Here is a 15,787-nt window from a genome sequence, read left to right as displayed (position 1 = left end):
CATGATGTTGCAAGCTAAAGTTTATTGATGAATGTTATTCAGAGATGCTACTCTAGCATATGTATTACACTGCAATTCGGGAAAGAAATGGAATTCCTAAGAAATACGGGCACAAGTGTCTATTACACATATGGAGTGTGTTTGAACAGGTTTAGACATTCTTCTAAGCCATATTTCATTCTTCTGTACTCACGAATATCGTCAAAAGTATCCTTTTTAACTAATTTGTGTACATCAGGTGAAGTTTCTATTTATACTGCGAAATACTTTTAAATTAAAAATCTTATAAATAATCAAAGCTATTGAAAATTTAGTTAAGAGGTTAATTCTTCATCTCTTGCGAACACAGTGGAGTGATCAATAAATTCATACATAGGAACCTATGAAAAATACATAGTAACGTTACCTATGCTGCATCTGGCTGCTGTCATCTTTGTATATGTAAAGTGATAGACATCTGAAAATAGAGCTATTTCTACCCTGAGGATGCCAAGATTGTAGGATTTAAATGAATTTTGAGGCGATCTAATGCATGGAGTTCGTGAGATCAGTCAAAGCTTTTCATAGATCAGGCGAAGTTAGCATTTCCCTCATATGACCATTTCAAGAATAATTAAAGAATCTAGGAAAACTTTTTGATAGGCTGTCCTACGATTCTGGATGAATATGATCAGCGTTAGCAGCCAAGAAACGTTACACACGCTAGACGTACAACACTGCATCAAACTAGCATCGGAATTTCATGTTGGAAGTCTCACCAAACACCAGCGTGACGATTGTGGAATCTTGCCTTCATTATGTATAGGTTTTAGGAAACGACACCGAGTTATGAAACTCGCTTAGACATGGTAGTTAGGACTCTCATGACATCTGATAACTGAAAGCAAGTTGGATACTCTGACAATTCACGTCTCCTGTTTCGTGCATAGGGAATATACACTGAAGTGATGAAAGTCATGGGATAGCAATATGCAAATATACAGACGGCAGTAGCATCGCGTAGAAAATGTATAAATGCGAAGTGCTTTGGCAGGGCTTTCATTTGTGTTCAAGTTATTCATGTTCAGAGGCTTTGACATGATTATGGCCGCACGACGAGAATTAACAGACTTTGAACGCGGAATGGTAGTTGGAGCTAGACGCATGGGTTATTCCATTTCGGATATCGTTAGGGAATTCAACATTCCGAGATCCACAGTGTCAAGAGTGTGCCGAAAGTATCTAATTTCAGGTATAACATGCCACAATGGACAGCGAAGTGGCCGACCACGTGCATTTAACGACCGAGACCAGCGACGTCTGCGGACAGTTGTCAATGTTCACAGACAAGCAACACTGCGTCAAATAACCGCGGAAATCAATGTGGGACGTACGAGGGACGTGTCCGATAGGACAGTGCGGCGAAATTTGTCTTCCTTGGGCTATGCCAGCAGAAGACCGACTCGAGTGCCTTTACTGACAGCACGACATCGCCTGCAGCGACTTTCGTGGGCTCGTGAGCATATCGGTTGGTCCCTAAACGAATGGAAAACCGTGGCTTGGTCAGATGAGTCGCGATTTCAGTTGGTAAGAGCTAATGGTAAGGTTCGAGTGTGGCGCAGACCCCACGAAGCCGTGGACCCAAGTTATCAACAAGGCAATGTTCAAGCTGGTGGTGGTTCCATAGTGGTCTGAGCTGTTTTTACATGGCATGGACTCGGTCCTCTGGTGCAACTGAACCGATCATTGACTGGACACGGATACCTTCAGTTACTTGGAGATCACTTACAGCCATTCATGGACTTCACGTACTCAAACAACGATGGGATTTTTATGGATGGCAATGCGCCATGTCACCGGGCCACAATTGTTCGCGATTGGTTAGAAGAACATTCTGGACAATTCTAGCGAATGATCTGGCCACCTAGATCGCCCGACATGAATCCCATCGAACATTTATGGGACATCATCGAGAGGTCAGTTCGTGCCCAAAACCTTGGACCGTCAACACTTTCACAATTATGAACGTCTGTAGAGGCAGCATGGCTCAATATTCCTGCAGGAGACTTCCAACGACTTGTTAAGTCCATGCCACGTCGAGTTGCTGCACTTCGCCGGGCAAAAGGAGGACCGACAAAATATTAGGAGGTATCCCATGACATTTGTCACTTCAGTGTACGTCTAGGCAAACAGCTAAGACCCATAGATCGTATGCAATAGATGTATTATATATATATCGCGAGGCTCAGTATTACCGAACACAAAGCAAATGAAAGCCGGATCCGTTTACAAGCTTTAATGGCTGAAATATTTCAGCTTTGCGGTTTCCCTTTCGTTTTTAATTATTTGCATCAGTACGAGCTGTGGTAATTATAGAACAAAAGCGTGCATTTATGTTCCAAGTTCTGTTTAAATAAAAAGGTTATTATACCTTTCTTGAGATGAGCTTAGACGATGAGCTTAGACATTGCGATAACTCGCTCCACATCTGTTATGGTTAAATGACTAAAACAACTTATCTAAGTGTAACCTTATAACTGTTGAACCTTAGTATCATCATGGTTAGTATTGGACATATATCAGTCCATCACGTCATTCCTAACAAGTTTAAGTCCTGTAAAGTGCCTATAAGATAAGTATGCAAACATTTGACACTTGAAAGGAAAAAAGACTGCTGCAGCGGCATGAGCTGAAGAGGAAACATTTCTGCAGAGTATCATGACTGGAGATGAGAGCTGGGTATACTTCTGAGCAAGGACAGTAGAGTAGCATGGCTAAGCTCTTTTCAACGCACGAGTTCAGTGGCATTACTTGACTTATAGAAGTGGGAGAAATAAAGATATAAAGAGAGTAGAGAACAATTACTTTTGAGCAGAATATGAGTCAGTGACGTCATGGAAGATCGAACCTTGCAGTATTGTAAGCTCGCTTCTGTGAAGACTAGCGTCCAGGGAAAAAAAAAGGAGATTCAGTCTATGGTGTATGAGGGGGTGTGAAACCGTCAGAAAGAATTTTTTCTGGTGTTTTTCTCTGCGCTTATCGCATATCTGGAAAACTTCCACGATTTCATGTTACTTTAAACGTTTTACAGTGGATGGACAAAAATATGGAAACACCTTGTGAAATGCATGTTTGAAAAGAAAGATTGATTTTAATGAAACATGTAGGTGGCGGTGGCGTTTTTGACTACTGACGCCACCTATACAACTTCGTAAATGTGCTAAACAGTTCAGTTGTTGTCGGAGTACTGTTATGTGAGGTTGTCATTGCATTATGTCAGAGTTAACAGACTTCGAACGTGGGCAAATTGTTGGAGCACGTATGGTAGGTGCTTCCGTAAGCAAGGTAGCCGAGGTGTTTAGTGTTTCAAGTGGTACTGTATCGAAGATTTATTCCGCATATTTGAAAAGCGAAAAAACATCATCTGCTAAATCACAGCGCGGACGAAAGTGTGTCCTGAGTGATCGTGACAGACCATCATTAAGAGCAATTGTGACGAAAAATAAGAAGACCACAGCTGCAAAAGTTACTGCTGAAATGAATGTTGTGTTACCGAACCCTGTGAGTACCAAAACAATTAGAAGGGAGCTTCATACAGGGAATTGCTGGCCGTGCTGCAATTGAGAAGCCACTCATCAGTGATGCTAATGCCCGTAACAGGAAAAGGTGGTGTTTAAGTCATAAAGCCTGGACTATAGAGCAGTGGAAGTGAGTAATATGGTCTCACGAGTCTTCTTTCACATTGTTTCCCACTTCTGGCCGAGTTTACGTATCGAGAACGCCATCTCAAGCCTCTAATACAGACTGCTTGTTGCCAAGAGTGAAACATGGCGGGGGTTCTGTTATGGTTTGGACAGCCATATCGTGGTTCTCTGCTAGCCCCATGATAACTGTGTCAGGGCACATGACTGCCAAGACATATGTGAACATTTTGGCCGATCAAGTTCATCCCATGGTAAAAACTTTGTTCCCCGATGGTGATGGTGTCTTCCAAGACGACAAAGCCCCTGTTCACACAGCTCACATTGTCCAGGACTGGTTTTCTGAGCACGAGGATGAGTTGTCCCATCTCCCCTGGCCTGCACAGTCACCAGACCTGAATATTATCGAACCTTTGTGGTCTACATTGGAACGGAAAGTGCGTTCTCGTTATCCACCGCCAACATCGTTATCTGAACTTGCCACCGTTTTGCAGGAAGAATGGTATAATATTCCCTTGGCAAACATACAGGAACTGTATTTATCCATTCCGAGAAGACTGCAAGTTGTTTTGGATGCCAACGGGTTTCCTACACCATATTAAGCAAAGAAACATGTTTCTTTAAAGATGTTTCCATATTTTTGTCCAACCCCTGTATCCTTTTCTGTTACAAACATTAGATAGTCATTTCACTTCCGATAAAGAACTCGTCAATGTACCAGTTAATTGTTTCCTTCATTAACCAATAAACTGTTGCACTGAAGAGGAAGAACGTGTTATTAAGTACGGTTTTTATTAGTTATTGAATTTATTCAAAGCTCTGCATTTAGTCAAATAACTAAATGCAGAGCTCATTCATCTTTTTGTTGTTGTTGTTGTTGCTTATGCTTACTTGTCGGACCTATAGTAATCTTAAGTCCACGAGCGCAAGTTTACGCCTGTCGTTGGAAACAGTCTTGTGCACGTTACAGGTGACAGTGCTATTTAGCTCAGTTCCGCCCCCAATTTTGATGAAGAGCGCCCCGGGGGACGGGTCCTAGGATCTCTCACCCCTCTTTCTCTACCACTAACCTCTCGAGAGGACTTTCGGCTCGTTGCATATTTAGAGTGCCTCCATGCCGCACGTACACTACACTTTTACAAACATCCATGCCTTCTCCGGGATTAGAACCCGGAGTCTTCGGCACGGCAGTCAGCGACGCTAACCACTATACCGGTTGGGCGGTTTATCTTTTTTGTAAGTAGTAGATGCTAAGGAAACTCATTCATTATTAAATAACTTTACACAAATAGAAGGGGCAGAAACCCTCTTATGTTTGAAATGTTTTAATAATGCGCATTCATTTTGAACAAAATTTCCGCCATATGTTTTAGATATGAATTTTAGTTCATGGTTCCAAATTCGTGATTAGTAATATACCAAAAGTAAACAAAGAAACAATGACTTAAGAAATTAATTTTTACAACATACCTTTAATGCAAGATGGAGGTTCTGACGACCATGTTTTATCAAAAAGGCAGAGAATGGTATCTTCTCCCATGAGCTCAAATCCAGGTTTACAACTGTACTGAATTTTTGAATTTTGAACAAAATGGCCTCCGCGTTTAACTGCACCTGGAAGGATTGTTCTGTCCGCATACTGAACGTTTCCTGGGTCTGGACAAGATGCCAATTCCTCTAAAATACATTGTAATAGGTAAGTGGTGTATCTAATAGGTAGGTGTATTTTCCAGAAAAACATTTCTGTGTCGCTAAAGTGATACAAAGCGAAGGGATATCACAAGATATGGTTTATCATAAAAAATAACAATGATTAAATTAGCAGAAAAGGATAAAAAACATCAAGTATTACACAATCAAAGTAATTTTTAAATATTTATTACAAGAATAATATCGTTAAATATTTTAATAATATTGTTGGCCTTAAAAAAGCAATTAAAAAGTTATAAGGTATTTCTCCCACTTCCCTAGCGTGCCTTCGTGGTGTAACGGTAGCACGCTGGGCCGGTATTCCACAGGTCCATGGTTCGATTCCCGGCGAAGGCGGTTGCTAATTTTTCATTTCTCTGGACTCAAAAAAAAAAAAAAAAATAAAAAAATAAAAAAAATAAAAAATAAAAAAAATAAAAATAAAAAAAAAAAAAATAAAAATAAAAAAATAAAAACAAAAAAATAAAAAATCCTAATGTCTCTACAGTGGCGCAGGATTTGGTGACTAGGTCCCCTAAAACCCTAGTCGCCCTTTAAAAAGGGGATTATATAAGGTATTTCTCCCACTTCCCTAGCGTGCCTTCGTGGTGTAACGCTAGCACGCTGAGCCGGTATTCCAGAGGTCCGTGGTTCGATTCCCGGCGAAGGCGGTTGCTAATTTTTCATTTCTCTGGATTCCAAAAAAAAAAAAAAAAGAAAAAAAAAAAAAAAAAAGAAAGAAAATCCAAATGTCTCTACAGTGGCGCCCGAACTAAAAGGGTTGTGGATGATGATTCTCCACACCCAGGATTTGGCGACTAGGTCCCCTAAAACCCTAGTCGCCCTTTAAAAAGGGGATTATATAAGGTATTTCTCCCACTTCCCTAGCGTGCCTTCGTGGTGTAACGGTAGCACGCCGGGCCGGTATTCCAGAGGTCCGTGGTTCGATTCCCGGCGAAGGCGGTTGCTAATTTTTAATTTCTCTGGCCTCATATATATATATATATATATTATATCCTAATGTCTCTACAAAGTAATAAAGTGCACGAACTTTCTAGAAACTTATGTACTAATAAAAATGTAGCACTCCTGACGACCAGTCAGATGCTCGCATCAAAAAGCGGATAAATATCTGAAGCGAAAGCAAAGTACACTTTTGTAACGGCGATACGATATTTGACTGCCACGAAACAGACCTAAATTCAACTTTCCGAAAGTCACATACCACCTTCAATGACATTTGGGCCAAGTAGCTCCGCACTTTCCATCAGAGCTGGACGATATGCTCCGGAACTGATGCAAAGAAGTGATTCACTTTACTGAGCGAATTTACTCCGATTCCAGGAAACGGGCTTGTAGCTCTTTTACAGTTCACAAAGAGTTTATGTTAGAAGCGTGCCGGGAATAGAGATTTGCTATTTGTTCACGAACTAATTCTCTTTACTGAGCTAGCTTACACCAGATTGGATACACATAAACGGAGCTCCTGTTGGAAGCGTGCCAGGAATGTTCAATTTTCATTTAACGGGAAAAATTAATTTTTATTTTCCCATGTTAAAAATGGGTTTAATTTTTTTTTTCCTTTCGCAACTTTTTGAAAAATTTTAGAAAGTTGCAGAAAGGGAATCTCAAACTACATTTGAAAGAAACCAGTCATAGTTTTACAGTCATTAGGTTAATTTGAAGAAGGAGACGTGTAAAATATGCAGTGCCATCGCCGGGACTCAAACCCTGGAGCTCTTGAATACGTGCTGAGTTACATCACAAAGGCATGCTGGAAGAAGGGAGAAAATACCTTATGTGCTCGTCCTTTTAAAGGGCGACTGGGGATGAGATGACCCAGTCGCCACAGCCTGGTCGTGACGAATTATCGTCCACAACCTTTTAGTTCGGGCGCCACTTGCAGAATCATTGCCTTATTTTGAAGGAAAGGGAAAAATATGTTAAACCCTCGCCGGGACTCAAACCCTGAACTTCTCAAATACGCGCCAAGTGTGCTAACGTTACACCAAGAAGGCATGCTTGAAGGAGAAAGAAGAAAATACCTTATATATTTGAAGTTTATGTTCCATGGTGTTCTATCTCTTCTTTCTTTGCATTACAAATACTTGCTCGTACCATTTTTCCTTTTCGCTGACCTACGCGTAAGAATTGCCCACCAGCGGCCGAGCGGTAAAGTCGCTGAACACTGGTAGTTCGGTCCGAGGTTCGAATCCCGCGAACGGGCTGGCTGCATGGGCGTTTTCGTGGTTTTCCCCATGTTTAACGTGTATACGAGCCAGTTTCCCTTAGAAAGTCCTCCACGAAAGGCATCCCTCCCCTTAGGCAGATAGCCCTAGTGTGCTTTGCCATAATTAAATACACCACACCACACCACTACGCGTAAGAATTTGTACTTAGTAACTAAAGAAATGAATATCATGAACTAGGATGCTTCTGCCATCTATTAACATGTATACTAACTGCTATTTTCAAATGGTGTTTCGTATTAAATGGGAAATGGGACAAAAAGTACAAACATAGCACACATTCTGTAATTGATTTATTAGGCCAAAACAAATTAATTCTGAAACCATAATTATACATGTTTTATCTGGCAACAGCGAAAAATCTTCTGTTTGCGAAATCGCGGCTAGAAACATTGTTAACCAAAATGGCGTCATCCATGCAGGAGAAAGCATACTGTGTATTGGATTACGCCAAACATTACCTTTTTAAAGACAGTTTTGAATGAAATTTAGCAAAGAACCACAACATCGAACGGTGGATGAAGCAGTTTCAAGAGACGGGCTGCTCGTGTAAGAAAACCAGCACAGGACGAACAGCAACCATTTTGCGAGGTCCTACAAAATCAACGCGTTGTGCAAGTTCCGAACTCAATGTGCCTCATGTGAATGGCGTGGCGTGTGTTACAGAAACGTCTTCAGTTGCAGCCATGACCATGGTGCAGGCGTTAGAAATCTTCCGACAAACCGTTGGGTAAAGCTTTCTGTGAGAATCTGCAAGATAATCTGGCTTTGTGAATAGACGGATGAAGCCACTTTTTTTCACGTTTCTGGCAAAGTTAATGCATGCGAGTTTGGGGCACGGAAAAACCACACGGTGTGATAAACATGAGCATGATTCTCCGAAGGTGAACGTTTTCTGCCCCATTTCCAATAGTTATGTATTGGTCCTTTTTCTTCTTCGTAAAAAAAATCGATCACCGGGTGCATTTACAAAGCTATGCTATCAGAGTGGCTGTTGCCTCAGTTGGAGGAAGCAATTCCCGGCTTCATTCGGCAATAAGATAGTACTCCCCTCATATTGGAATAAAAACGTATACCAGCATTTGAGCGGTAGTATACCCTGTCGCTGGACTGGCTGAGCTGGGTCAAACGATATGCCATTGCTTTGTTGGCCTGCGAGATCCCTAGATCTAACTCCGTGTGAGTTTTTCTATGGGTTTTGTTAGAGACAAACTGTTCCTGCCTCCATTTCCCCAGGACTTACTGCAGCTGAAGCAGCGAATAACTGAAGTGTTCGAATCGTTAACAAAAGATATTCTATCGTGAGTGTAGCAGAAAATGGAATACCGCACAGATATTTGCCGTGTTACTGTAGTGGCAAACATAGAACATCTGTAGGACACTTGGATAACTATAGTTTCACTGTAACATTTAATTATCAATATAAAGTAATTACGGAGTTCACAGGTAGGCTTCTTTTAGCCCCATTCAATATGAAACCCCCTGTATATGATGCCAGTTTGTTACTTCCTTGAGAACTTTTGCCTAGTATTAATCGTAACATTTAAGATACAACTACACTGACTACCAATAAGTATTTGGACACCTATGCAAATGACGATATTTGCGGTCCTAAGATACGTCACGGACTCCGCCGGTATATATCGTGTAGGAAACAGCATCGGCTTTAGTCGCATGCAAGATGCCTCGCAGTTCGAAGCTCTCTGATTTCGAGAAAGGTATAATTATCGGGTCTCACAAATGTGGCCGATCCTTAAGGAACAGATCTAGAGATCTGAAGTACCCCAAATCCACAGTGGTCTATGTGATTAAGAAGTGGAAGGTGAGCGGTGATTGTCGGAATGTGCCCCGAGTCGGCAGATCAACGAAACTGGGAGATAGAGACCAACGAGTGCTGTTCAGAGAAATTCGGAAGAACCACACCCAATCGATGGCCCTCATCCGTGACGAGTTTCAACAGGCATCCGGGAGTATTGTTTCAATGAATACCATCCGTAAGGAAGCACATATGCTTGGTTTTCATGGTCGTACTGCTGCCCATAAGCCTTTGATCACAAAGTCCAACCGCGCTGCTCGGTTAATGTGGTGCAAAGCACATCGAAATTGGACCGTAGATCAGTAGAAACGGGTTCTTTGGAGTGACGAATCAAGGTTCACCCTTTACCGTTCGAATGGCAGGGTCTGGGTTTGGCGTCTACCTAGAGAACGTCTCCTGCCAGAATGCATTGTACCAACAGTGAAGTTCGGCGGAGGTGGAATTATGGTCTGGGAGTGTTTCTCCTGGTATGGGCTGGAACCCTTGGTCCCCATTCATGGTAAGCTCAACTCCGATGCCTACTGCACTATTTTGGATGACAATGTGCTTTCTACGTTGTGGCAGTTTTACGGGTTGGATCCCTGTCACTTTCAGGACGACAATGCCAGTTGTCATGTTTCGACGTTGGCTGTTGTCATGTTTCGACTCCATTGTCATGTCCAATGCCAGTTGTCATGTTTCGACTCCATTGGCACCATACCAAGGCTTGGTATGGTGCCAATGGAATTCATCGAATGGACTGCCCTACCCAGAGTCCAGGCCTGAACCCTATCGAGAACCTTTGGGACGAGTTGCATCGCCGAATTCAGGGATGCACTACCCGTGCAAAATCGGTGAAGGAACTTCTATGTCTTCTCCAAGCCGAGTGGAAGAAAATACCACTAGCTGTCATAGAAAGACTTGTGGAAAGTATGCCCCGGAGGGTCCACGCTGTAATTACCTCTCGTAGAGGCTGTACCAACTTTTGATTTTGAATAAAGTTAGTTTTTCTTTTCTATCACAGGTGTCCAAATACTTATTGGTAGTCAGTGTACTAGCCATTAAACTGTTGTAAGAAGTTGAAAATTATAATCTTTTCATAACATATCAATGATATTTAAAGATTTTTCGTTTCCAACATGGTGCGTATTTTCCCCTCGGGAAAAGTATGTATGTATACCTCTAAGGCATTCCTGATTATACTTCGCAAAAATAATCTAATGAAATACGGTTAGAATACCATTTAATATCCAGCAGCAAAAATCATATTTCATTTTTTTTACTGAAATACATAATCAACTGAATATAGAATTTAATTATTTGTTATTATATTTTTCAGCATTAAACACAGAGATATTTTCGAAAATATTTCTTACATGGTGAAACAGTTAAGTTTTTCCACTTACCACAGACAGGGAGTTCAGTATTCCACTGGCCGTTTGCTAAGCATGCAAGTGTTTTCTGGCCTATCAGACGGTGGTGTGCATTACAAGTGATATCTGCCGTTACACCTTCAACAAGAACATTAGCGGAAAATTCCAGTTTTCCATTGGCAGGAGCACTCAACAGTGGGCACTTTTTGACTAAAAATAGAATGAAGGACAAATGAAAAAGAAACTTTCTCTCTGCTTAATAAACTGTGAAAAACAACCTATTTGCAATTATTTTATTACTATTTGAAAAATCTCTTGTGTACACCATATGATTTCTTTGTAGAGAATATTAATTTATAAGCATTTTTTTCATGTATTTCCTTTAAACTGATTTCCTCGAATTTCATTAGATGTAGATTTCTCATTCAATTAATTCAGTTCTCACTTCCCGACAAGGCAAAAATGCATAAAACTTCAAAATATCTTTATTAAAAATTGAAAAATATAGAAAAATATAAAATACAATACAGTTAAAACAATTAAAATAACAATTTTTACAATTAAAATTAAGAGTTTCTACGCAAAAACAAGCAATTCGGACAACAGCCAAGTTTCATTTTTGTTTCATTCAGCAAAAAGACATTGAAGCTGCAGAAAGACTTAAAACATTATTTTGCTAAGTTTCAAATGTAAACAAATATGACTGCTATGATAAAAAAGAATTACGCTGAGCCTTTAAACAACTTTTAAATTTTTGATAACTCTACAACTATTGCATGCAGATTAACTAAAGGCATAAAAACTTTAATCGGAAGATAAGAACAACATAATTAATTCAATTTTAAAGTAAAAAATGCACAATTTATCAACATATAAGAATAAAAAAATTGAACTCACTGAGCCGAGTAACAGAGTGGTTATATATATTATATAATATATATATATATATATATATATATATATATATATATATATGTATATGGCAAACCTGTACGTCCCTTACCGTTTCGCATCTCATAGCTTAGACAAGTGAGAATGCTTTCATAGCTTAGACTAATGAGAGTGCTCGAAGTTCTTAATTCCTTTTTGTGTATTCTAATTAGGTTTTTTGGCTAATCTTTGGAATATGGTAACAGGTAGTTTGGCGACATTTTGGTAAGGCGATAAAGGTTACTAGCTAGGATTTTAGCAATAATCTGAGAAGTGCACAGTTCGAATCACAGATTATTTTGTCTCAGAGAAATGAGAGATCATGAGACATGTAATGTGACATTTTCCGGAAAATTCCAATCAGGATTTTAGCTAATAAGCACTTAGAAACAATTTTGCTGCTAAAGTGCAGAATCGCTCACTTATTTGTTTGGCGCTCTTTACAAGAGTAAGAAGAATTGGATTTTTGCCAATTTTCTTTGACTTTTTAAGTGAAAATAAGTCGATGTGTACATGGATAAAGTCAAGAGTGTGCGCAATGCCATTTTTGTGCGAATCTGGGATTTTTTTTTAAGTGAAAATAGGTCGACGTGTACATGGATACCGTGTATGCGCAATTCTTAAAAGCAGTGGGCGATTCTACACTTTCTCCCAATTTCGCACCTAATCCTCGTCATGATTAAGCACTTTTGTTCCATAAAAGTTCTAGCATAAGCTAATTCGGTTAGCAGATTGTTGGAAAAAAAGTTGAGAGGGGGGAAAAAAACTAGCAGGTTGCTGTAGCAGGGTTGGTCGCTAAAGTTTCGCCAAAAAATCGCCCAGTTACCATAATCCAAAGATCCTTGAGTTTGTTAATCAAAAATTCGTCAAAGTTTTAAAAAATAGGAAATCGATCATAAAACAAATTTCAAATTTCAAATTGGGTCTTCCACATGCTCATATTCGTTGGAGGATTACGTTATTCAAAATTCGATGACTCTATGTACCGTTGTTTTATCACAATACGAGAAATATACATACATTTATGCAGATTTTTCATTATTTAATTTCTTCAAATATAATGCAGGACTCTAACATTTTGTGGCAACAGTTTGAAAAGTGAACCGACATTTATGAGTCCGACGCAAAATGCCAAAACGAAACTAATAATCCTTCGGGATTCAAATCCCTTTGGACTAAAAATTCTCATTCGAATTTCGAAAAAATCGCTTCGAGGTGCACTGGCTCTTGTCTAGATGCACCTATGTACCAAATTTCGTAGTCGTGGGTCTATTAGCTTACGCGCAGCGCGAACGAAAGACACACACACACAGACAGACTCTTTCTTTTATTATATGTAGAGATAAAACATCATTTAAATACCGTATTTCTTCGCTTATTTTCCCCCTAGCTTTTCGGGTTCTGAAAATTCTTAAAAATATTCGCGTAATTTTCCTCTTCAACGCGGTTAAAGAACGAACTTTCTAAAGTTTTAAAATGGGTTCCTTTACGTAGTGATTGTTTTCATTTTATCAACAAAGATATATCCTAGCAAACTACCTGCAAAGTTCACGCCGAACCTTTCCCTTCTACCTACTAAGCTATATGCCATCTTAATACAGGAGTCGACCTATCACAGAACACGAACTACCATTCGGTTTACGACTTTGCGGAGGCCAGCTGCACATTCATCTTCTCTAATTATTTATGGATGATTTCAGGCCTAAGGAGCAGTAACGATAACAGTAAGAACGGGTGAGATTCAAGTTAAAAGAGAATAAAAATGAAGATATCTTATTAGATATTGTAATGCTGATATTACTATGTATTCGTATCAGAAAGTGGGTTTCTTTTAAAAAATTAATATCGGGCTAGTTACCTGCAATTTATCGATTGCTATTTTACATCTGTTATATTCTGATTGTAATCGCCGTCTTCGTGAATTAAATTATTCGGACAGTTTTCCCCGCTTGTTTCTCGGAAGTTAGTAAAAAAAAAAAAAAAAATCTGAAGGATTTCAGATTTTATATTACGCCCAAAGGGGCCTTTTTTTTAACATTTTGTGTGTTACCTTATTAAATATCATGTTCTTCGCACTTACACAATGAAATTCGATTCAAAAGCAACATCACAAAATAGTTTAAAAAGAGCATAACTTAATAATTTCCGATACACAGTTTCGCGCGCTGGAGATAAGAATGTTTTTCCCCCTATAGTGTTGCCATTTCTCGCTTTCAAATCTTTCAGTTCCTTAATCAAAAACTCATAAATGCTTTACAAAATATGAAATAGATATTAAAACAAATTCCAAATTTGGGCTTCTAGATGCCGATATTCGGGTGGAGACGTACGTTATTCAGAATTGGATGGCTCTAGGTACCGTTGTTTTATAACAATGCGAAAAACAACATGCATACATTCACACAGATTCTTCATTATTTAATTTCTTTAAATATAATGCAGGGCAATAATATTTCGTGGGAGCAGTCTGAAAAGTAAAACGGACATTTATAGTGATTCAACGGAAAACGAAAACAATAGTCCTTCAGGAACAAATCTCCTTTGGACTTAAAAAAAAAAAGGGCCAACAAGCATTTTTTTTTTTTTTTTTTCCCCACAAAACTGAAACTTTACTTTTAGTCCCACTCTGCAAAAAGACACTGTAGATGCAAAAACTGACTTGTTTCAAATGTGAACAAACATGTCTGCTATAGTGAAATGCCACAAAAATGTCAAAACGAAATTAATAGCCCATATGGGCTAAAGCCCTTTTGGGCTAAAAAGAGAGAGAGAGAGAAAAAAAATACCCGATAAACACGGTACTTATTTATTCTTACATTTTTTTCCATTATACTGTGTTATAACCTAATTTTAATAATAAATTTTTACGAAAATTGTACTTAAATAAATCTTTCTTGCTCTCAAAATCACAGCTTTACATTAGTAAACCGTTTTTACAGTAAAATATTACGAAGGCATTTTATAACGCTCAATATTTACTACATTCTTAAGACATTACTATACTTACGACAAACTGGAGGTTCACTCGACCATTTATCACCAGGCAAACAAGTGCTAACTGCTGATCCACTAAGTTCATAATCTTCCGGACAACTGTAAACAGCAGTGACTGGTCTACCAGCAGGACTGAGAGTGACTTGTAATGGATGCGCTATGGCACCTGGAGGTGAGCAGCCTAGAAAATTCAGAATAAAAATGAAAAAATATCTGATGTGGACACCACATGACTTCCTTGTACGACCTATTAAATTATGCTCATTTTTTAGCTGCATTTAGATTTATTTCCTCGAGTTTCATTAGATATATATTTCCAACTCAATCAACTCATTTCACACAAAACAAAAATACAGAAAAAAGTAAAACATCAAATACAGTTAAAAACAGTTAAAGAAAAACAATTTTTAATATACGAATTTGAGTTTCTACGCAAAAACAGGCAATTCGGCCAGCGGGCAGGAAGGCAAAATTTTCGCTCTACAAAACTTAACGTTAACTTTTGGTCACACCGGGCGAAAAGACACTGAGATTGGTGCATCAACTAATTTATTGGTATGTTAAATGGAAATCGCTATGTTATTTCAGAAAATTTCTGACTTTGTGTCAAAATACATATGTTCTATTCTATTCACTATTCTACACTGACTACCAATAAGTACGAGTATTTGGACACATATGCAAATGACAATATCTGCGGTCCCAAGGTACGCCACGGACTCCGCCGGTATATATCGTGTAGGAAACAGCATCGGCTTTAGTCGCATGCAAGATGCCTCGCAGTTCGGAGCTCTCTGATTTCGAGGAAGGTATAATTATCAGGTATCACAAAAGTGGCCGATTCTTAAGGGACATATCTAGCTATCTGAAGTACTCAAAATCGACAGTGGCCTATGCGATTAAGAAGTGGAAGGTGAGCGATGATTGTCGGAATGTGCCCCGAGTCGGCAGACCAACGAAACTGGTAGATAGAGACCGACGAGTGCTGTCCAGAGAAATTCGGAAGAACCGCAGCCAAACGATGACCCTCATCCGCGAGGAGTTTCAACAGGCATCCGGGAGTATTGTTTCAATGAA

At 39.3% G+C, this 15,787-nt stretch overlaps 1 protein-coding gene across 2 annotated transcripts in view; it reads right to left on the bottom strand.

Annotated features, from left to right (window-relative positions):
- The window catches only part of LOC118187151 (limulus clotting factor C-like), a 120,891-nt gene that overhangs the window by 62,184 nt on the left and 42,920 nt on the right, over positions 1–15,787 (bottom strand). For both annotated transcript variants that reach the window (XM_035357357.2, XM_035357356.2), the window contains exons 5-7: positions 14,724–14,891; positions 10,820–10,996; positions 5,151–5,357 (exon numbers count right to left, since the gene is read on the bottom strand). In XM_035357357.2, the coding sequence (XP_035213248.1) occupies positions 5,151–5,357; positions 10,820–10,996; positions 14,724–14,891 (552 nt within the window). The remainder of the gene's footprint in view (positions 1–5,150; positions 5,358–10,819; positions 10,997–14,723; positions 14,892–15,787) is intronic.

This window comes from Stegodyphus dumicola, chromosome 10 (assembly GCF_044657685.1).
Source record: "Stegodyphus dumicola isolate Sdum_Otavi_A_Nest chromosome 10, ASM4465768v1".
In the NCBI taxonomy this organism is placed as follows: Eukaryota; Metazoa; Arthropoda; class Arachnida; order Araneae; family Eresidae; genus Stegodyphus; species Stegodyphus dumicola.
This window is presented reverse-complemented; position numbering and strand designations above follow the sequence as displayed.